Source organism: Lepidothrix coronata, unplaced genomic scaffold, assembly GCF_001604755.1.
Source record: "Lepidothrix coronata isolate B3197 unplaced genomic scaffold, Lepidothrix_coronata-1.0 Scaffold97, whole genome shotgun sequence".
NCBI lineage: Eukaryota > Metazoa > Chordata > Aves > Passeriformes > Pipridae > Lepidothrix > Lepidothrix coronata.
Window position 1 is genome coordinate 1,778,823 of NW_016690277.1, and position 22,914 is coordinate 1,801,736.

The 22,914-nt window shown below is 42.9% G+C and overlaps 3 protein-coding genes across 13 annotated transcripts in view; 1 reads left to right on the forward strand and 2 right to left on the reverse strand.

Moving 5' to 3' along the window:
• LOC108500931 (thiamine transporter 2-like) overlaps positions 1-11,567 on the reverse strand; it is a 17,941-nt gene extending 6,374 nt beyond the window's left edge. The window contains exons 1-6 of one of the 10 annotated variants that reach the window (XM_017822307.1): positions 7,365-7,816; positions 7,099-7,258; positions 6,391-6,687; positions 5,156-5,427; positions 4,424-4,580; positions 1,578-2,394 (exon numbers count right to left, since the gene is read on the reverse strand). In XM_017822307.1, the coding sequence (XP_017677796.1) occupies positions 1,578-2,394; positions 4,424-4,573 (967 nt within the window). In that variant the 5' untranslated portion in view covers positions 4,574-4,580; positions 5,156-5,427; positions 6,391-6,687; positions 7,099-7,258; positions 7,365-7,816. The other 9 variants (XM_017822311.1, XM_017822310.1, XM_017822312.1 and 6 more) reach the window with 9 other exon arrangements.
• The window catches only part of CCL20 (C-C motif chemokine ligand 20), a 27,965-nt gene continuing 11,825 nt past the window's right edge, over positions 6,775-22,914 (forward strand). Inside the window, exons 1-2 of one of the 2 annotated variants that reach the window (XM_017822322.1) lie at positions 6,775-6,922; positions 10,835-10,956. In XM_017822322.1, coding sequence (XP_017677811.1) covers positions 6,879-6,922; positions 10,835-10,956 — 166 coding nt within the window. In that variant the 5' untranslated portion in view covers positions 6,775-6,878. The remainder of the gene's footprint in view (positions 6,923-10,834; positions 10,957-22,914) is intronic. The other variant, XM_017822323.1, reaches the window with a different exon arrangement.
• LOC108500932 (thiamine transporter 2-like) lies at positions 9,719-19,004 on the reverse strand. The gene is given in 7 exon segments (XM_017822318.1): positions 9,719-10,313; positions 11,537-11,678; positions 13,246-13,318; positions 13,321-13,419; positions 14,864-15,680; positions 16,014-16,168; positions 18,808-19,004. Coding segments are annotated over 6 exon segments (1,461 nt in total). The 5' UTR covers positions 16,164-16,168; positions 18,808-19,004; the 3' UTR covers positions 9,719-10,133.

Here is a 22,914-nt window from a genome sequence, read left to right on the forward strand (position 1 = left end):
GATGTGTAAATGAGACCTCAAAAAGGAAGCTCCATTGGTACTGCACAGTCATGTAAAAGAAGTTTCACTTTGGCCATAGCCTTCTGTTCTGCGGCCAAAGAGAAATGTCATTGGGATGGACCAAGGAACTAATGAGAGATGGATGGAGATCACCTGGCCCTGCTAAAAGCTGAGTCAACTAAAGCAAGCTGCTCAGGATGCTGTCTAGGTTTTCAGTATGTCCACAGATGGAGAGTCCACACCTCTGGTCAACCTGTTGCTGTTTTAAATCACCCTTACAATAAAAATCTTCTTATATGTTTTAGTGGAACTTTGAATCACAGAATATGCTGAGTTGGAAGGAAGCCACAAGGATCATGGAGTCCAAGCCCTGACCCTCCACAGGACCATCCCCAAGAGTCACACCATGTTCTTGAGAGTATCATCCAGATGCTTCCTGAACTCTTGTCAGGCTTGATGCTGTGAACCACTGCCCTGGGGAGCCTGTTCAGTGCCCAACCACCCTCTGGGTGAAGAACCTCTTTCTAATATCCAACTTAAACCTCTCTTGACATAACTCCTGTCACTGGTCACCACAGAGATCAGTGCTGGCCCCTCTTCCCCTCAGGAGGAAGTTGTAACTGCAATGAGGTCTCCCCTCAGTCTCCTCCAAGCTGAACAGACCAAGTGCCGTCAGCTGCTCCTCACACAGCTTCCTCTCAAAGCCCTTCACCATCTCGGTTGCTCTCCTTTGGACACTCTCTAAGAACTTAATGTCTTTCTGATATTGTGGCACCCAAAACTGCCACAATATTTAAGGTGAGGCCATCGCAGAGCAGAGCGGGACAATCCCCTCCCTCAGCTGGCTGGTGCTGCTTTACCTGATGCCCCCCCTGGACATGATTGGCCCTCCTGTGCTGGATTTTGTGCCCCTTGCTTTTTGTCCTGTCACTGGGCACCACTGGGAAGAGCCTGGCTCTGTCCTCTTTGCTGCTCCCCTTCAAGTCTTTATGCACATTAATGAAATCCCTTGTTTTCTCAAGGCTAAATAATTACAGTGCTCTCAGTCTCTCCTTGTATATCATATCCAGAGGCAAACTTGCTGATAAGGATATAGATGCAGCACAGAATATTTGCTGAGGAGCACTTAGCCTGAAATGATCTTTAATCTACTGTCTAAACAGACCATTTAGAACAGTGTATCTGTTAGTGTGTTATTTTAATTCCTAAACTTGCCAGCTTAAGGTGTATTTGAGAGAGGTATATACAAGGTTAGTTGCACAGACTTTCAAAGTGCTTGGGGTTAAATTCCTGGTCTAAACAGAGCTGTGAACTTAAACTCTTAAAGCACTTAGGTGGAATAAGGTTCCTCTAGAAAGAAAAAGTTTTTTTTTATATATATATATGTATAATTTTTGAGAAGCCCACTGATAATAAGTTAATAGAAAAAAACGTGCTTTGCACCCTATTTGGGTGTTACATGTCAGGCTGTTGCTGTTGACCCTAGTCCTCATATGAGATGGAAAGGCACCAAAGGCATGCTGAAGAATGCCTCAGCGCAGGGTCAGTTACTTACTTACTAATTATCTTTTACTTACCTAAAAAAGTTGCTAGTGCTTCGACAGCTCCATTGTACACTGCAGAGCTGTGAGAGGGGGCTCGGAAGTCCCACAGCACTTGGATATAATTCACGACCTGATAAAAGCCGGCTGTAGCCAGAGCCCACCACAGGGACCAGTAGAGAAGTTTCCTGGAGCTGTAGCAATCCCTCAGGTCCTTGCTCAGCTGCACCAGCACTCTGAGCATGTGATTCCGGGGCTTGGCATTCCCAGCCTGCTGTTGGGGTGTTGGGCCCCTGCCAGCGGAGTCGGGGCTCGTGTCCTCTTGGCAGCTCGAGGGACGGTCAGAACCAGCCAGAGCCTCAACTATGTCAGGCCCTGGGAGAGACTGGGAGGCATCTTTCCTGTGGAAGAACATGCTCTTCTGGGGCATGGGGAGGAAAAACGCACACAGGAAGGCCAGGGACACGGAAGCCAAAGAAATGGTGTTGAGGTGGAAGTAGGACACATCTGCCAAGGACACCAGCAGCTGTCCCAGCACGGCGGCAACAGTGGCTGCCACCAGAGGGCTGCTCCTGCAGTAGCTCGTCACCCTCTGGTAGCGGTCGGTGCTGACCACGCTGTAGATGTAGGCGTAATAGGCCACCTCAGTGGCCGTCACCAGCCCGTAGAAGAATTCCACCACCTGCATGGCCAGCACTCCGCGTGTGAAGAGGAGCAGGAGCCAGGTGACGATGAGGGTGATGCCCTGGAGGAGGAGGACGGGCTTGTAGCGCAGGTAGTCTGTGAGCAGGAAGACTGGGAACAGGAGGGCGAGGTAAGAGTATGTCCAAACGGGCAAAATCTGGTTGGTAACCTAGAACAGAAGAAAGAAGGAAATATTTAAAAAAAAACCCCAAGCACATAAAATACTGATTTTTTTTTTTTAGATTTACAGTTATGTTATTGAGGAAACAACGTAGTTGTGGTCACAGGAAACACTGAATTAGGTAAACAGTGCAGACTTAAACTGCTTTCAGTTACATTACTGTAAATGTGCTACATAAGGGGCAAAGATAGTGATGCTACACTCTGCTACAGAAACGGGTGGATTGGCTTAAAAATTCTAGTAAAAGCCTATAAGGAAGGCAGATTTTGATATCCAGCTCTTTAAAGCAGTTGTAACTGTGTGTCAGAGGAAAGGCTGTCTAGCTTCAAATCCTATTCCCAACAGTAGCTGGAAATTAACACCTATTTAGTTTTAACTTTTTACATGAGTCATTGTATACCTTTGGTTACCTCTTTCCCTTGTTAAAATCGGACTGAAAAAAGCAGCACGTGCCTCGTACAATGTAACTGGAACTGCACATGGTGAATGTGTAGCTGCTACCAGGTTATCTGCACCATCTATGTTTTCTTTCAGTTTAATGTGTAAGAAGTAAGTAAGTCTTTGAGGAAGCAGTATTTCAGTAAGTTTCAGCTGGACTCAAGTATATAGATGCTCTGAAAACAAATTCTTTCTCTTTTTTCTAAAACTGTTCTGCATTTGGGTTGGAAGGTGCTGTTTGCAGTCGCCACTAAAGCTCAGTGCTTGCCCAGGCAGTTTGGGTACACCTAGGTCAGATGTCTGCTTTTAGATGCACATCATAAAATGAGCTTTTTCTGTAAGTTGGCTGTTTTGGGGAGGTCTCACCCAGTAATTATGGGCTCTGCTGGGGGTGTTCATTCCTGATCACTTGTTCTCTGCTTAAACAGAGACTAGAAAGGAACTGTGTGAAATGCTGGACACAATAGTAGGTGGTCATCTTTTTACTTCTGAACAGGTACTGGAGTGAGTTGCATGGTGAGCAGCTGGTTCACTGTATCTTTCTGTGTGACTTTTTTTGTTTCTCTGAACTTTAATTAGAATTTCTAAGTGTTTGACTTAAAATTACGTTATAGAATTAGCTCACTGGAGGTGAGTTCGGCTGAAAGAACTATTATCTGTACTACACTTATTTTTGAGTTAAGGATTCTTGTTGAAATCAGAATTAAGGCATTCTGTGATCCTCATTGTGCATTTTATATAAAACTTCCCTTTGTGATTAAAAAAGAATAATAATAAAAAAGGGGGAGAAAATAAACCCTAATGACTTAAACCACAAATACCTTTTCTCAGAAGAAACCTTGGGTGTGCTGGTAGATTCTGCCTTAACATTTGCTACTGTGCAGCAGGAATTACTGTTCTTCATATTAGCTGTATGTGGGTGTACCAAGCTTGTGTTTTCTAATTATACTGTTAGCTCCATGACTCAGCCACGTGTCAACTATGGCACCTTTTCCTGGGAAGTGTACTCCTGAAGCAGCCAGTGCTGAACAGAGGAGCAGAGCAAGAAAACTTGCAGTGCATGCTTTTTTCAAAAAAAACCCCACTTTTCTGAATGTGAACCTGACCTCCACAGGTTAATGCATAAAACATCCCAGTAATGTAGGTAATAATTTTAACAGCTCATAAGGGGAAGGTTGTTTAGTTTTCTTATGATTTGCTATCAGTGTGTGGTAACACACCACCACAGTGTGTTGGTGTAACCAGTTCCATGATAAGTATAAATAAATGTCAGTGTTGCCCCTCCTCTGGGGTTCTGCGTTGGAGAGAGGAGTTAGCTGACCTGATTTTGCCAAAAATACCAATCTCTTAAACAACTACCAAAGAGTAGTTGTTTCAAAGTCCTAAGAATGTGGGGTGTTTAATGTTTTGACCTTCTGCCAAAGAGGTGACTCCTTACTCTTTCCCAGAAGCATCTTAAACGTGAGACTCTAGATAAAATATATCTGTATTACTGAACACTTCATCTTCCCTTCAGTTATTGCTGTAAGGCTTAATGCTTTAAGCATTTTAATTATTACTTAAGAGGATAGTTACATACCTCTTCAATCGTTAGGTTTTTGTCTGGCCCCGTTAGATAAGGGGTGACAAAAGAATCTGATGGCTTCATTGCGGTGAAAAATCCATTTGCACAGATGATCACCGTGGGATAAATCCAGCTGTGGCTTATGGCTTCCTTCCAGGAATCCATAGCCTACCTAAAAGAAAAAAAGGTGGCAAAGAAATGAACAGATGCTCTTCACAACTGGTAAAAATTCATCTGCAAGTTTACTTTTTAACTAAACCTACAATGCTGGACCCTTAAGCGGGGGCTGTGAAGGTGGCATCCAGTTTAATTGGACACTGGGGGACAGATGGCAATGTGATAGCCGATGGCTGCCTGAAATGGTGACACAGAGGTCTTGCTGATGTGCAGATGTAACTGTACGTCAATGATCTTGAACTCTCCTGAACAGCAGTGGAGCTGTACACCTGGATCTCCCTGTGGGCAGGGACACCTCTCGCAGTTACTCCTTGAGGTCCAGAAATTTCTTGCCACAACAGATCCTTGGGAAGTGACTAATAGTGCGCTCAGCTTTGAAATCTTGGCTGAGGACTGACTGCACATGTACAATCCTTTAGACCTAGGCAGTTGACCAAATCTGGGACTAGCAGTGGGTCTAGCTGCACCTTGACTCCTCTCTGCGAGAAGTTTAGAATCCTGTGACTTAACAAGAGGGTCTCCCCGCCAGTTCTGTCTTACCTTGTCCTCTGTGCACTAAGTCAAGCCTACCTTGCTGTCGAGTCTTGTTAAATCACTGTCGCATTTACCGTTGAACTTTGATAGATCAGTAGAGGATATTGTTGTGTCTGTCTCAGGAGTGGAGTGACTCCAGCTGTGACACAGCCTGAGCCAGTGTTTCTGTCACTGACCCTGCCTGTGATCACAGATGCAGCTTGTAAATGAATAACTCAGATCAAGGTGCGTTGGCCGTGGTAAACTGGTCTCTGTTATTGTCTGTCAAAGGTTGTTCTCAGTGAGGTACTTAGGGCTGGGTGCACGTGCTGCAGGGGAAGAATGAGGTTCCATTACAGTCTCATTTCCAAATAAATGAGTGGGCAGACTGTAAGATTAAAGTTCATTCTCAGGGTGCTGTTGATATGCAGCCTGAGTGCCAAGTGGCACAATGACAGTGCAAGTGTTCTCGCAGACAAAAGAAGCCACCAGTCAGCTCAGCCCACTGCAAGCGAGCTCGGTTTCTTCAAAGTGCTTTAACATTCATCATATTTCTTGCACTCCAGTCATTTGAGAGGGTAGAGAAAAGACACAGAAACCATCTGCTCGTGGTACCTGCTCAGACTTCGAAAAGAGAAAACTTGACTTCACTTTTAGAAATGATGATCAAAAGGAAAAGAAGGAGACTTCTTCCTTCACCGTAGTCAGCAGCAAAAAAAGTCTTAAGAGATTTGGTTTTTTAAGCTTATATTACTTGTTTTGCATTAAAAAGTCAGTTTCACTGATCCTGAAAACAAGTGAAATAAGAATGTTCTGAATCATAAGGGAATGAAAGCAAAGCACTAACTGATGTTTAATCATGCAGTTACAAGCTATTTCTTTTAAATTGTTGAATTCCACTTTTTAGCAGGCACTTTTTCAAAAGTACTTCTACTTGCACTGTAAGATTGTATTTATTAAAACTTAGCATAAATAGTATGTTATAAAGACAGTATTTCTGTGACCTCAGAGGAACGTTACAAAAACCAGCCCTAATCCTTGAAACCTGATTTTAAATGATTGCCTTTGTTATCATCTTTCTCTTACAAATCATTATATATAAAGTACAGCCTGTACTACCTTTAACTCAAAACCTAATTTGAAATGTTTTGATATGTTACCTTTTCGAAATAAAAATATATTAAATCCTGGGCTGATCAGTAACATCTGCATAAATGTTTTATCACCTCAAAATGCACTGAGCAAGTGAGTAGCCACCACACTCCCAAATAACTCCAAAGGTAATGAATTACCTGATAAACCTGTGGCTGTGGTGCATTTCTCGTGGACTCGTGCAGTTCCTCCTAGGATGACTTTGTCTTGCAGAGGAGAAGTCAGAAACCACCCTTTAGGTAGTAAGAAATTTCTGTGTCTTTTTTTTTCTGAAATATTCTTTCTACACTTGATGAAATGTTACCAGAATTTAAATAATAATAATACTAACTCATCACAGCTCTTCTTGCTTGCAGAACTTGTCCACGAAGATTGTAGGGGAAGCATTCTCCTTTTCAGGTTTTATCAGCAAACTGAGTTGTATTTTTATGATAAAGCTATAATACAGTAGGTAATGATTAATAAAACCTGCCATGGCAAGAAAGCAATCAATGATTGCATTCTTTATGTTAATAAATACCTTTAAAAGCTCTGGTCTCTGATTCATAGATAAGACAGAGCACCAGTTCAGCACAGCTTGGGCTAACACTGGCCCTCCCCTGTGCATAGTGTAGTGGCCTCTGGGCTCATGGGGTCTCTTCTGACCATGCTGGCCTTGCTAGGGGTTGGGAGGTAGGATATGGAATGTCTCATACTATTAGTTGGCCAGTAATTACTTCTGTATAAGGACTGATCTGTCATTTAAGGGCAAACAGACAATAAGATGAGCTTCTAAATCTGGCTTCTAAGCTAAAAAAAATCAAAACAGACCTGCTTTAGAGAAATGCTGTTGCTTTGCTTTCCTGTACCTGTTTTTTCAGACTGGACTCCCTCTGTCTTCCGAGGTTCACTAGAGGATGGAGTGAACCCTGAGGCCGGTGGTAGGATGTGTGTTGGCACTGGCAGTGGGTGCTGTGGCCCTGGCACAGGAGGGGCCCCTCTGTGAGCTCGGCAGGGCCTGGTCCGGTTCTGCAGGTTTGGAAGGTTCTCTCAGTGCTCAAGTGTGTGGTGCAACCAGGCAGGCAAGTGCTCAGGGGGGCCAGGTTTGTCTCTGCACTTCCTTCTCTTTCCTTACCGAGGGCTTCTGAGGAGGGGAAGGAGCCCTGGAGAAGGTGCTGCTGGGTGGGTGTGCTGCCTGCTGGAAGGGGGCTGCTGGCTGGCGTTTCTCTGGTAGCCCTGGGTAGTGGTTGGACAATACCTGCATGCTTTGAATCCAAAGTACTCTGTTCCTTCCTTGTTTGCCCAAACTGGCCTTACCAGCTTGCTGGACTGTGTCTTCACGTAAGACTTAGGCCCAAACCCACTAATGTTCCAAAGGCAGTTAGTGTTGTATTTCGAGGGGTTGTAGTTATGGGGAGCAACGAGCCCAGCTCTGGAGTTTCATGTTTACATGGAATCCTTTAACATGCTGGAAGAAAGATCAGCACTTAATACTAAAAGTTGCAAGGAGAGGTGGATGTGTTGAGTTTCCTTTTTCTGCAGAATTAGACAGCCTGTGGTTCCAGCCTTGCTTATAACCTGCCAAGCCTCAAGTATCTTCTCTCCAAAGAGTGTGTAGGTACACAAACACACAGGTGGATGTGTGCATTTTACTCTTTTAGATTAAATCTCTCATTGCTGGGTTAATTCTGATTACTTTGTGTAATCAGAATTAATTTACCCTGTGAAAGTCCAGGGTAAGACAAGGCCTTGCCTTTCTCTTCCTAACAGTCCTAAGAACTGCCCTCTTCCTCCTCTGTTTCCCCCATAATGCTCCCCCCAACTTCCAAACTCAAAATCTTTCTTTCGGAAATTGGAGAGAATAGCATTAGATTTTTTTTTCTTTAAGGTCTTATCTGTTTTCTGAAGATGGGGCTCTCTACAACTGCAAGCCAAATACACTGTGTCTGCTTGGTTTCTTTGCTCCTCAGTGACATCCCACAGAGAAAGCAGTGAGCTCTAATCAGAACATAAGAATTTTCATGGTTATTTCTACCAGTTTTTCTAGCTCCTTTCCTACAGCCAACTGCTGGCATTATTTTTTTAAGTAATAACAAAAAAGTTTTACATGTTGTCGATTCCTTTTGTCAGATGCTACATGGAAATATTTGTCAACTTTCTGTGCCAAAGGCAGTTTGAGACCATGGCCATGGAGCTGAAAATATTAAGTTCCTCCTTTTTCATTTAAATACAAAGTCTCTTTAACTTCGAGTCAAGGACTGGCACCTACTTCTAAACTAAATGCCTCAAAAGGCACTCACAAGGAAGAATAGAATAAATTAGTCCTTGCTCTCCTGGACTCTGTCCCTCATTCTTCACGCAGGAGTATCGTGCTCTCAGTTCTGCAGTAATAAAAGATACTCACTGCTCAATGCAAACTAAATTACCTTCTGATTTTATCAGTGTATTGATTAAACTGTTCTGCTTAGAGCCAGTTTACAACAGAGAATGTCCACACAATGCACAACAGTAAACAAAAAGCCTAAAAAATCTAGCCAGGTTCATTTGGTCAGATCCTACTGAATTCTTCTTGTGACTTGTAACAAATGGCTTCTCTCCTGCCTGCCCTCACCTCTGGGCACTTTGTCTAGTTGCAATGTGTGACTGGTATAAAAAGCAGATATGTCTGTACAAATGATAGCTTGTGTCTCTGCAGGAAAAATATTATTCTGTAAATGCTAGATGTTTTCTATTTTTATTACTTAGGTGTAGGTATTGGAAGCTAGAAGCAAACAGCAGTACAGAAACAACTTTAGTATATGGATAGCAATCATATTAAATTAGGTATTCACCATGAAAATTCATTTATAGTCTCTTGTTTCTTCTCCTGGACTAACTGTCCTTTGTGTTGGACTAAATTAGCTGTAGGACTTGAAGTTTCTTGATAAATTCTGAGATGCTGACCCTGCCAAATTCTTGGCCAAGATCAGTGGACCTCCCTCACTTGGCATTCAAAAGCACACATGATGTTTGTTTCAGTTATAAATCTTCTTGGATATTCCTGTTAATCTGGAATTTTCCTGTGTGGAATCAACCATATTTCTCTACTTCTGTAGTTTTAGTCCATACTACTTAAGCCCCTTGATAGCTTTTTTCTTTTCTTGTTGAAATAGAAAGACAGTCAGTCCTGAATTTAATTTTACCGGGAGCACCAGGAAAGAAGAGGGGCTCTTTCGTTTTGTTTGGACTTGGAAGTTTCTCGCTTCTCGGCAGAGATTTCTGTGAAGTCAGTGAAGTGGTTGCAGCTTTCAAATGTGGGTCAAGCAACAACTGTGGCTTAGCAGTGTTGGAGTGAAACCCCTGGGATGGGATGTGCAAACCCTGCACGAGGCCCCCTCTGACGTGGGCTGTTCAATTAGGCAGGAGGAGCCTGTCAACCCATCTGCCTGCACTTGGGTAGAAAAGAATATAATGATGCAGACACAATCCTTTCTTCCTTGATTCAGAACAAGGGATGTGCAAAGGGAGGACAGACCCTTCACCCACATGCAGGAGCAAATGTGGTTGGAAGCAGCTTTGCCAGCACCGCACACAGGAGCCAGAACAACAAGGCAGGGTGAACTCTGATCTTTGCTATCGTGCACAGGGAGGAGATGAAAAGGTGGTGGTTGTGCTTCTGTGTATAAATTATGCTGTTAAGCTCTTTATAGGCAAGTAAATAAGAATTTAAAGCAATTTAGCTTTTATTCTTGGCACAGGGCCGTTATGTGAGCTCTGAGCTGGCATATGTTGTGCTGAAGTGCTGCAATGATTCAGCGCAGCTTTCCAGGGCTGTGTTGAACGTTCTTCTTGCACTGCTGTTCCCTGCATGCTGCAGCCTGAGCTCTTCTCCCAGGAGGGCCTGGCCAAGGAGCCTGCCTGCCTCCTACAGCCATGTCAAATAGCCTGTAACAATCTGCTCTCTGGATTCGTGCTCAGCATGGTTCAGCTGCTCTTTGCAACATCTTGCTATTTTCCTTTTGCATTTGCTTGAGACAAGCACACAAATGCTTCTGATCATGAAAATCCCGTGTATGACTGCAAAGTAGCTGCCATAAATTAAAAACTGGGAGAGGGAGAGAAAAAGGCAGAAGAATTAATGAAAAATGCTTTAGGGAAATGCTGCTGCTTCTGGAGACGACAGACACTATGATTTTCTTTACCTGTGTTCTGGCACAGTTTCTCTATGTTCAAGTTTTTGCTTTGTGATTTGCTTTTCCAGCAAACAGCAGATATTTGTGGAATGAAGAACTGCCCTTTGCTTCCATTCCTTATGCCTCTTAATAAACATCAGAGGGGGAGCAGAATAGGAACAGAAATTTTTTTCTATTAGTGCAAAATATAGAATTAGCTTCATTACCCACGTAGTCATGAATAATGTAAGTGAAGAATCTGAGTTCATTCTTGTTTTGCTCTTACTTGCACATTTCAGTGCTGTCACCACAGTGGTTTCTGTAAATACACTGTGACTTTGTATCACTGTTTCCCACAACAGTGGCAAGGCTATTTGTGAGGTCCTACATATTACTGCCTTTCATTTTAAAGATTTAATTTTTAATGTTTGATTCAATCCTTATTCTTTTACAGTGACTTTTGCCTTCTCTGTGCAGAATATCTGGATAGCTTTAGTCTTCTTCAAATCCAAGGGAGTAGGAAGCTGCCCCAGCTGAGAGCCCATCTGAGAAAATGCAGAAGTCAGTACATCTCAGGTGACTTCAACATGGGTGGCATTGGGCTGGCTGAAGTCTCAGCCACTGTTGTGAGATAGGATATCCCATCCCAAATTAAATGGTCAGGCTATGGGCAGAAGACTATTACACATGTTGAGATACAGACCAGGTTTGATCCTGAGCTGGAATTAGAAGTCAATGTCCTTTTCACTTGAGCTGAAATAACTCCAGTAATCCAGGCTGTGTCTCGTGGTTTGAACAGCACTGATAACGTGGTTATGTTGATTCTGCATCTGACAAAACCACTCTGAGTTTTTAGGGGGAGAGGATGTTATTCTGTGTCCTATCAGTGACCAAAACTGGTCAGATAACAGGGCCTGAATAATTATGTTCCGGTGTATCTACTTTTAAAAAGTCAAAGACCAGCATCTGTAATCCTAAATGCATTAAAAGGCAAAAGGAAGAATTACGACTGACATGTGAGAAGAACAAGATGTGCAAATTTCTATAGAAGAAAGAGGGAATTAAGTTGTCCTTTGGCATAGGAATACCTTTCTTGGTAAACTTTTGAAGATGGATTGGCAAAGCAGTAAATAGAATATAAGGTAATAGCACTTACCTGAGTCACTATGTCCAGCCCCAGGCCTCTCGAATCCACGACAACAACTGTAAGAATGGTCTGAATCACCAGGGCAATGAAGTTGTTGAATCCAAACATCAAAGCATAGCGTTCCATGCTCAGATTGATGGCAATCTGGAACCTAATGTGAGACTGGCAGGTCAGTGACTTTCCAGTTATTGCCCTCCAGTCAGTCAGTGAAGAGAAATGATTCATGGAGATGATACATCAAGGACAGAGTAAACAGTTCTTCATTTGTTTGTTTGCTTCCTTGCTTACTCTAAAATAGAAAGCCTTTAGTACCATAGTGTATTTTGGTGGGTTTTTTTACTTGTCTGTGCTGCTTTTCCAAACCATACTATCAGGTGGTTGGTACAATATCAGTTCTCTTTAACCCTTTGCTCCTTCTCAACCCCCACAGACTGTGCCAGACAGGCTGTAAAGTCTCCGTGGTTGGGGTCTTTCAGAGACCTGGCCAGGCGAAGCCATGACCTGATCTGGCTGTGGCAGCAGTTCTGCCCTGGCTGGGATGTCAGACCAGAAGGTCACTGTGGGTATCTTCCAATCAAATTTTCTGTGATGATGTGAGTCGCTTTTTGCTTTGGGGCTTGACAGTGGGGGTAGCATGCTGTTTATTTCTGTCAAGAGCCTGTAGATTTTACTTGCAATATCTTTTTTGATAATAGTTAGAAATCTTTCCCTACAATATCTACCTGCAGAGTTTATATCTGAACAAAAGGGTATTATTCCTTCAGGACTCACTTTAATTGATTTTAGCATGTTTTTTATGTGCAAGCCTTGACTCTTTTTGTTGTTGTTGGTTTTGGTTGGTTGGTTGGGTTTTGTTTTGGTAGAATATTTTGAAATAGTTCAGGTGTGATTTAGTATAATGTGGTAGCAATAAACCAAAATGAAAACAAAGAGTTCACTTGGCTTCATTTGAGATAGGCATAATCTTGCCATGCATTATAATTTTAGCAATTTTTTTAAAATGGTTTCTGACTAATTTTGGGTTTTGACATAAAATGCGTCTGGTATTTCTGGTAGTGAACTAGTGTGGTATGTCTAAAGACATTCCAAGCAATTAAATAACTGGAGTAATAACATATTTATTGCACAGATTAGATATAATATTTGCTATTAATATTATTATTATAGCTTGGTCTCCTAAGAGATTTTGTCCAGTGTTCTCTTTTACTCCTTCTTTACATCCTAATATCTTTAAGTATTATGTGTATAAAATGACACTGGGGAATGCTCTATGTCAAACCTTCTTGAATTCATGCAGTTCATGGCATGCTAAAAGGTTTATCAGCAGGTGGTCTAGACATTATAGGATGGCTGTCAAGGTATGCTTGTCCCTATTGTTCACTTTGCATCTTTCCTGCAAGAAAGAAGGAAAACAGCTTCTGCATTTTGCTGTTACCATTCCCTTTAGCACTAAAGTTACCTTGTACTTTGTTTAACTTCTGCCTAGTTAAACATTCAATTTTATGAATATTCAAAAATTTTGATAATTTTTCTTTTGTGGTTGTTTAGAAGAACGAAAGCAACATAATCAGACCTTTAAGTGTCCTTGTATTTACCCACACAGTTATGTCTAGCATTAGGTCCTCTTTCTCTGAGGAAGAGGAGGGGTGCCCAAAGCAAACTTGAGGTAGGGTCAGCATTCTGTGCATAAAGGCAGCACTGTCAGGTTTTATACTCACGTTGCTATTGTCAGGAGGAGCATATAGCAGGCCTTGAAAATGAGATAGCCAGCATAACATGCCCAGATGTTGGTAGAGAACCGGCATCTACTGCAGAGAAGATCCCTAAAGCCAGTTCTCCAAACAGGTCCCAGTTAATTTTCATATATTGTACTAGGAAAGACGCTACTGAGCCTAGAAAAAGAGAAAAATGTATAAATGTTGTATGTGTTCCATAGCCTGTATCACCAAATCTTGCCACCCTCATGTGCCAAAAGGCAATGCCAAAAAATGAAGCAGAGTAGTTCTGAAATTTGAAAGCATTTCTGATGACTTCTGTAGCCATGCAGATAACTGGTCACTTTTAGACAACTGCATAAATCAAGTCTCTGCCATTCTGTTCTTAGTACTTTATTCCACTTGACAGGATAAACTGTAATGTAGAAGGATTGATTATTTGGCTGTCTGTACCCAGCAAGTATCTCTAGGGAGAGAACTGGGAACACAGTTTGGAACTCAAAAAGTTTCTTCCAGCTTCTCCTAGCTTACCGCACAGCTAGGCTAGTAAACCTGATGATGTAGCAATTTAGCTCCGTGCACCTCATAAAGGAGGTAAGCTGCCAAAAATTGAATTTTGTGAGGTATCAGAAGAGTGTATCCAAGGAAATGAGAAAGGATAAGCACTGTTTGCTCTTGGGGGGCCTCCTAGAAGGTGCATCTGTTGCAAAGATAAGGCACCTGATTTAATATCTTCTGTACTTCTACACGGAGAAATAGGCAATTCCAGGACAAAGAGGAATTTGTCAAGGAGAAAAATATTCTAATTCATGATTCACTTGGTCTGCTTAATTGCCTGCCTCAAGACAAGAGTAGTATCTATTTCTCCTTAATGACTGTAAGGGTAACCTGAATGACTAGGTGTGATGTAGATATGTTTATTTTCCCTGGTGGATCACACCCCAAAGTCTTGTGCAAGTTCTCTACAGCAGCACAATGTGATTATGTGAAACTCTGCCAAGGTAGGATGGTGTTCTCTGATGTTACCTTTTGATAACCTCACTTTGCTTTTGTGGTGTGAGCATCTGCTCCTGGTGCAAAAGTGGAATACTTAACATCAGTCACGTAAGGAATTCAATGGGGTCTTTTTCTGCAAATCTCTGCATCTTGCAATGACTAAAATTCTTCTTTTTTTTCCAGCTGCACAAGAGTATTTCACTAGAAAAAGATCTTAATTAGAGGATTATGTTCTTTTGGTGTAAAATGTTTAGGAATAATTTCTCCCATCTGTGTAAGCTGATAGCATTGTTATGGGAACAGTGCCATACTGTTTTGGGAAAAAAACCCCACCTGATAGCCTCATCCAAAGACACACAAGTGCCTCTGAACGGATTTACCAACTGGATATAAAGTCTGTGTAAATTGCACACTTTCTGCATACTGGGAAGACAGAGTTGGTTATCTGGTCCTAAAGAAAAAGCAGCATAGCTCATATTTGAACTGTTGTAGATCAAAGAATGAGGTCTGGAAGGCATAGTGTGTGCAGTGGCTCCCTGGCGTGCCTTAGAATGGCACTTTAAAAGCTCTCTCAAGTAAAACTTTATAGACTGCCTTTGTGATCAATGTTTAGACATTAACTTACTCAGAAAAGTTGCTAGTGCTTCGACAGCTCCATTGTACACTGCGGAGCTGTGAGAGGGGGCTCGGAAATCCCACAGCACTTGGATATAATTCAGCACTTGGTTAAATCCGGCCGTAGCCAGAGCCCACCACAGGGACCAGTAGAGAAGTTTCCTGGAGCTGTAGCAATCCCTCAGGTCCTTGCTCAGCTGCACCAGCACTCTGAGCATGTGATTCCGAGGCTTGGCATTCCCAGCCTGCTGTTGGGGTGTTGGGCCCCTGCCAGCGGAGTCAGGGCTCGTGTCCTCTTGGCAGCTCGAGGGACGGTCAGAACCGGCCGGAGTCACAACTTTGTCAGGCCCTGGGAGAGACTGGGAGGCATCTTTCCTGTGGAAGAACATGCTCTTCTGGGGCATGGGGAGGAAAAACGCACACAGGAAGGCCAGGGACACGGAAGCCAAAGAAATGGCGTTGAGGTAGAAGTAGGACACATCTGCCAAGGACACCAGCAGCTGTCCCAGCACGGCGGCAACAGTGGCTGCCACCAGAGTGCTGCTCCTGCAGTAGCTCGTCACCCTCTGGTAGCGGTCGGTGCTGACCACGCTGTAGATGTAGGCGTAATAGGCCACCTCAGTGGCCGTCACCAGCCCGTAGAAGAATTCCACCACCTGCATGGCCAGCACTCCGTGTGTGAAGAGGAGCAGGAGCCAGGTGACGATGAGGCTGATGCCCTGGAGGAGGATGACGGGCTTGTAGCGCAGGTAGTCTGTGAGCAGGAAGACTGGGAACAGGAGGGCAAGGTAGGAGTATGTCCAAACGGGCAAAATCTGGTTGGTAACCTAGAACAGAAGAGGAAATGTCTGTGTCTTTATTCTCAGGAAAAGGAAGTTCATGCATTTTTTATAGCTTTGTAGAGGGAAGTTTTTGCTCTGAAGGAATTCATAAAATATATAACCACACTGAAGCAGCATGGGACTGTTGGGCAGGCAAATGGATGTTAGATCCATTAAATGGATCTTTTATTTATGCTGTCTGCTGCAAACTGTAACCTGCCAAAGCTGATTACAGTTATGGTTTTTTTTCTTTTGATCTTTGTTTAAATCCTTTAAACAAAGGTTTCCTTTTCTATTTTTGCTGCTCCAAGTAAAAGAAACATCAGAGTAAAACCATACCTCATCTGTGGTTAGGTTTTTATCTGGTCCTGTTAGATATGGTGTTAGGAAAGGTTCTGATGGTTTCATCATGTAGAAGAATCCATAGAGGCAGAGAATCAGGGTGGGAAAAGTCCAGGTGTTGCTTTTCTCTTGCTTCCAACAGCCCATGGCCTCTGTAGCAAAGCCAAAGAGAAGGTTTGTTAGAGGGATGATGCTGCCTATGCAAGTGCAAAGAGGTCTTGTAATTAATTTCTATTTTGTGATTTCTAATGCTAAGGAGTGCTCTTTAGAGGTTGACAGTTGGAAAACATTTTTCTTTATAAAGTTAAAGTGAACAGCTTTTCCTTACATTTGTCTGCTGCCTCTCTGTCTTTGTAGAAAGTGCATAAAGAATGAATTGGAAGATCTTTAACTGGGAGACAAACTACACTGTCATTCAATGTGCACTGACCAAGATAAACACAGGAAAAGCCTTTCTAGACAGAAGTGGCTGAAGACAGCTGAGCATGGAGATTTCCTTTGACACCATGACTGATCACAGCCAAGCACCTTGTTGAGTGACAAGTAACTAGTTCACAGTTGCTGTTTTTTCTCCCTTGGCTCCTAGATGTGCGTGTCTTTCCTTTTATGGAGAGCTGGTAACTCTGGAGCCCAGCAGATGGGAGTTGCTAATAAATACACAAAGGATATCAAGCCAGACGGTCATTAATTGACAATCTGGAATTAACTGCATCAGAAATCAAGTTTGGATAAAGACATCGTATCTTCCATCTATAAAACTGGTCACGGAAGATAATAGTCTGTACTAAAATGAAATGAAGCAGATATTTTTCATGTTGTCTCTAGGTGAGATAATGGAATAGATTAAAATTTGCTACTCTGCTGGAGAGAGCCCAAAGAGAAGTCAAAATGAGTGTCATGGGGGCATGCAAAGGAAACAGACAGTAAGTTATAGTCCATATTCATGTTGGTATAGGCAATGTCAGGAATCTAAATGCATCCAGTTTATCTTTTGAAGCCTTTTGGAGGTTGTTAATAAGCAGATGGGATTTCCACCATTCTGCTTTTGGTTTTTATCTGCTTCCCTCTTGAGAACTTTTCCCTTAGGCAAAAGTTTTAATCTTAAAAATGAAGTAGTGTTTTTTCTCAATTTTTTCTGTAAAAGCTGAAGAAAGAGCTATTCAGCCAAAAATATTCATGTCCTGATGAGTACATTTCTCCAGACTGGATGGACAGAGGATGCTCTTTTTCAGGATGTGATATATATAATATATAAGGCAGTAGGCATTATGCATTTTCTTTTCTAACTTCGCAGATGGCAGCACATTTTACTAATGGCCTGATGCACTAAGAGATGGGTGGAGATCAGGGGGAATTGGAATTATTTTCTTTGCTGCATAATGGCTGAAAACATCAACATTAGAGGACTTGCAGCAGAAACGAACTCAGCTCTGTAGTGTGAACCACTAGAGGGCAAGGCAACCCCAGCAAAGGGAAAACGAGTACGGGAGGATCGTGAGATACTCCAAGCATTTAAGGAAGGAAGCGTTTCTACTCCTCCTCCCTTCCCAGTTGTTGTAATATTGGTCTGCTGCAAACGTGGCTTTGGCAGGACTAGTTTCGGCCCTGCCCAGAATAACACTCATTTAGTCACCATAACATCCCTTTGCTTTTATTTCACATGATAATCATTAAAGCTTTACAGCACCCTGATGCCATGTGAACGCTTCATGTGGTATCCTGAGATTCTGAGAAAGGCATCAAAAAGAGGGGCGTGAAGAGCATCTCTTGCACTGTAATGAAGGACATTTGTACAAGTTAGCTCTGTGACTTAGCCAGGCCATACTTTTCCCTTCCCATCCTAGATTCTCTGCTCCAGTCTGTTTTGGGACTTGCCATGTTTGCTCTCCCCACAGCAGGCTGTGTGACACAAGGGCAGAAGGTCTCATGGATCCTTTCAAAACGTCCCACACCTTGGAGGTGAGTGGGGCAAGCTGCTGTCTGCCCAGGGCTTGCAGGGTGCTGTGTGCTGCCCCTCTGATGCTGCCCATTGGTGGCAGGGCTGCGCCTAATTAGTAATTTATGGTTTGACTGTATACAGAAGGACTTCAGGTGTGCCCTGGTCTCTGCATCCCTCCAGCCCCAGCACATGCACTGTTTGGGGGTTTTGGCTAGACATGTACCTCTGGTCGGTAGTTTTTGAGGTGCCTGTGTTAGGCTGGCAGGGAAGTCAGATGAGAAGTTTCCCACTTGAATGAAGCAGCTGTGCAGAAAAAAACCTGCCACTGGTGCTGAGCTGGGAAAGGCAGTGGGCTGAGGGCTCTCAGGGGCAGCCCACTCTGCCCTTGGGGAGTGGGAGGTGGGTGCCACCCCATCCACACTGGGGTGTGTGTTCTCCTCACACCCCAGCCCTTGGCCACCAGTGCAGCCCCGGCTCAGCTCTGCAGCTGCTCGTATAACCACTCCTTTCTGCATTCATAATCACAAACCTCTGACAGCGAGAGCTGTGCCTTGGTGCATTAGGGGAAAGGATCCAATTTGTTCCCATTCAGTCACCCCATATGGTCACTTCATATTTTATAAATCTAGGCTTTTCTTAACTTTTCAAGATATGGTAGGATGCCTTGGTGTTATTCTGCAGCAAAACAATTCTCTGTTTCCTCCTGCAATTCTTGGTGCCCGAGCTGTCAGCTCTTCTCCCACACAGTCTGACCCAGCCTGCCAGTTCCCCACCAGACAGCTCTCTTCTTTTCTCCCAGTTTCCCTTGTCACTGGAGGATTTCTGATTTCCAGTGTTCATATATAATCGTACCTTGTCTGCTGGAGCTCTTCCTTTCTTACTTCCAGGGGAAAAGTCTCCTTTTAGTGTTTCCAGTCTTTCTTCTGGCCGTCCTGTGTGTATTGCAGCTACTGGACTCTGTTTGGGTTTTATGCTTTTCCTGTTTTTCTGGTACTTCAGCTTGCTCTGACACCTCCTTTGAAATTGCCTCCAGTTGGCTTTCTTCCAGCATCCACATTCCCTTAAAGGAACAGCCAGATAATCCTGGCCTGTCTTTGCCCAAAGGCAGCAGTAAATCAAGATCGAAACTACAGTTTGGTGCTTGACTGGCACATAATCAATAGAGATAATTCTGTTCCCAAAGAATTTTGGATCTATTTGACAGGATAGGTGGCTTTAGACTCACCTGTCCTTCAAACTGGTCTGTATTAAAGATGGAGCAGTAGCTATGTGTGGGTAATGACAGACAAGACAGAGAGCAGATACTAGTGTTGTAAGATCTGAATGTTTCCCCACTACATACTTGGGGTTTCATACTATTCTGGGAAGTTTAAAAAGTAAAACACCCTTGACTTGTTGGTTGGCAAATTTCTCAGGTTTTTTGCTTAGGCAGGTTCTCACAGTTCTGCTGAGGATGGAGATGGCCCACAGTCAGCTTCAGAAGATTCTGTGGGACTCACAGCAGTGGAGTACACTCTGAAATGTACAGGTTTTCACAAAAAGGAAAAATCCTACAAATGTAGATCCACTCCCCCCCTGTAGGCATGTAGGTCTGGAAGGGGGCATATAATAATTACTTAGGAATGTGAGCATTACAGTAGGAAAATGTAATTTGTAAATATTTTTAAATAACAGTAAATTATCCAATCAGAGGAAGGCAGCATCTTGGTTCATACACAGTAAAATGGAACAGTAACTTTAGGGACATAAACGTGAATATGAAAAACATATGAAATTCCCTGGGTCTGAGGAGCTGCCCAGCTCAGCCAGTCCTTTGCCTTCAGCCTTGGCCACATTTCGTAGCCTTTTTGCCTCCTACTCTTCAACAGTCAAAGTTATTAGATTAGTGATGTGAGACTGGCCATCCCTGCCTATTTCCTTTGAAATTTGTTTGTTGACCTTTGTCCATGAAATCACCTACTCCTGCCTGAGACAGTGCTGTTCACTTATCAAGTCATAGAATATCTCGAGCTGGAAGGGAACCACAAGGATCATTGAGTCCAACGCTCTGCTCCTCACAGGATTATCTAAAACTAAACCATGTGTCACCCACATGCTCCTTGAATGCCAACAGATTTTGTAATATATATTAAACTAATAAATGAATGGAATGTAATAATTCCTTTGGCACTTTCCCAGCTATCAGTCACTGTCTGACACTGATTCCAGAGCTATTTTGGTTCTGCATGTTTAATGGAACCTGTGGCTATAGCAGGTGACAGCTCATCTGAGAGGACACTGTGTCTGCCTGCATTTGGTTGTATTCTCAAGGACTCTTGCTAAAATGCAGAGAATTGTTGAGGTGAACAGTGTTACTTGGGATTTGCACTGACTTACTGAGGCAAGAATCCAACTCGAATTTCTTAGCACTGAGAAAAAAACCAGAATTCTCTTTTTCCTGTAATGTAACAATGAGAAAGAATGATTTAAGTAACTTCCAGGCATTGATATTTGTTTTTTCTGCTTTCAGATCCTTTTTTATCCTTTATTATTTGTTCTTTCCGTAGTCTTTAGTCCATCTTGTTTGTACTTAAACTTTCATCCTTTTTCACTGATTAGATCTGAATGCCAAATGGAAGACTAAAAATGTGATGAGCTTATGCAAGTTTTCGGTCAACTTGAGCCCTATGCCATAAACTGCCTGCAGCAGAGCTTGGTTGCTGGGTTTGAATAGGACCATACTCTTTATGCTGGTCCTGCTTGGAGATTGTTCTGCTTGGACAGTGGGCTGGGCATCTGTTACTAGCTGGCATCCCAATTCTGTTCAGCTGGGAAAGGGAAGATTCTGTAAGAACTAGAGAAAAGGTGAATTTTATGGTATCTATATATATTTGTTAGTGTATCCTAATGAGTTAATGTAATATGGTCTCTAATGTATCAAGAAGACAGGAAAATTCTGAGAAGGGGCAGAAAAGGCAGTAAGAGAAAAGACTGCAAACCTCTGTCATCCTGGTACTTTCTCCTGCCTCTGCTGCCCCTCGGGCTCGATCCTGGTGTTATCTCTGGTGCTTTGCAGGATGGCACCGAGGCTGAGAGACTCCCCTTGGCTGTGTGGGGTATGTGTCTCCCTCTCTGTCTGTGCTGATTTAGGCACTGACTTTCAGTTCACAAACTACATCTGTTTCTTGACACCTGGCTGACTGAGGCGAGGAGACTTTGCAAATCAAACTGAAGGCATATTCTTTTTGAAGGATGTGTACTATACTCTCAAAAGGAAGCAGTAGCAAAGAAAATTTTCTGTGGCTAATGCTGGAGATTTTTCTCAATTGACGGTCAAATACAACCCACACACAGAAAGGCTGCAATGGCAGCTATGAAGATTAAACTGCATTTTTGTTGGATTTCTCAGACCCAGGAGTATTCACAGGGCAAGTTCACTTTCTCATTCATGGATGAGCGGATCTTTATCTTTTCTCATATAAACTACATGCTCACTTTGGGAACAAGCTACTCTTTGCAATCTGGCCCTGAATCCCACAGTGTGTGGGTGAGGGTTTCCACAACTCCCCTCTCAGCTGAATCTCACTCGGAGTTCCTAAGGTGGTGAGACACTCACATGATGGGCCCAGGTGCTTGTCATCTGAGACACTAAAATATTGGTATGCAAAGTTTAGTTTGGAATATTTAGCTAAAAGGTACTAAGGGCATTACTCCAAGGAGCAAGTTAGAGAATACATTCAACCACACTAACGTTTCAGGTATTTAGTTTAAATGTAGACTTACAACTGCTTCCTTACTAAAAAGTAATGGTGTAAGGTTATTTTTCACTACACTGTACCTTACATAAGGATCGCACCTTTACTTCTTAGTCACTCTTTGTTTTCCTCTTTATTTTACTCTTCTTACTCATGTCACTGGAGTGTGCATTGCCACTTGCACCATGCAGACTAGGGGCTTCTGGTAGCAGTGCAGGATCTCCATTTAACCACTGGGCCATTGATTATCACCCTGAGACATTTTGGCGGGTTAATTAATTTTTCTTACAGACAGCATTTTAGAGGTGCCAGGCTTGGATGTTTGCACAAACAAGGCCTGGATCTCTTGGTATAATGTGCTACCAACATGGCATGGAGCACATAGAAGTTTTGTGATGGGTTTCTAAAGGCTGGTTGAACCTTCTTTGCCTGCAGAGCCGTGCTTTATGTCCCCTTTTGTACACTAAGAACTCTGGGTAAGGGCTGGGTTGAAAGGAGTGCTTTGCCTCTTAATCTTTTGGTTTTGACCACGGAAAGTAAAGTTCCATTAGCTTCTGGCAATGTGAGTCACTGGTTGGATTGTCCCTTCTTTCGGTTAGTGTTTCATTGCTAAATTCAATGTAGGTGGCAGGTCACCACTATAGTTGCGAGAGACCAGGGAAGCAGCATCCAAATTATGCTGGGTGTCCTCTTGGAAGCATTGCCAAGGCTTTACAGGCCTCCTTATTTGTACCACAGTGACCTGATTTGTTCCGTGTCTCTTGCGAAAACCTGTCAGAGGCTTTCGTAGGTTTCCAAATAAAGGTGTTTCCCATTGGCTGAGGACTGGGTTTGTTGGTTGAGCAAGATCCCCCTTTCACTTTCTCACTCATACTGGCACAAAGCACACTTTGGTCTCCCAGTTGGGGGTGCAAAGCAGTGTGGTTCAGAGGACTCATGGAGCTGAGCCAAAAACACAGTTCACCATGTGAAAGCATCTGTTGATACTCTTCTGCTACAAAATTTGTTTTTCAAAATGAAGCTGTTTGTGAGTTTTGTGGTATCTTCCTCTTTGTTTTATAGGTCTGAGAATGCTGGAAAATTAAGTTTTATCTTTTGTGTTTGGTTGGGTTTTTTTATGTTTCAAAACTACTTTCGAACAACAGCAACAAAATCAAGCAACTTAAATAGACGATAAAATTTCCAGGATTGAACCAGACAGATGATATCTTATGTATGGCCTCCC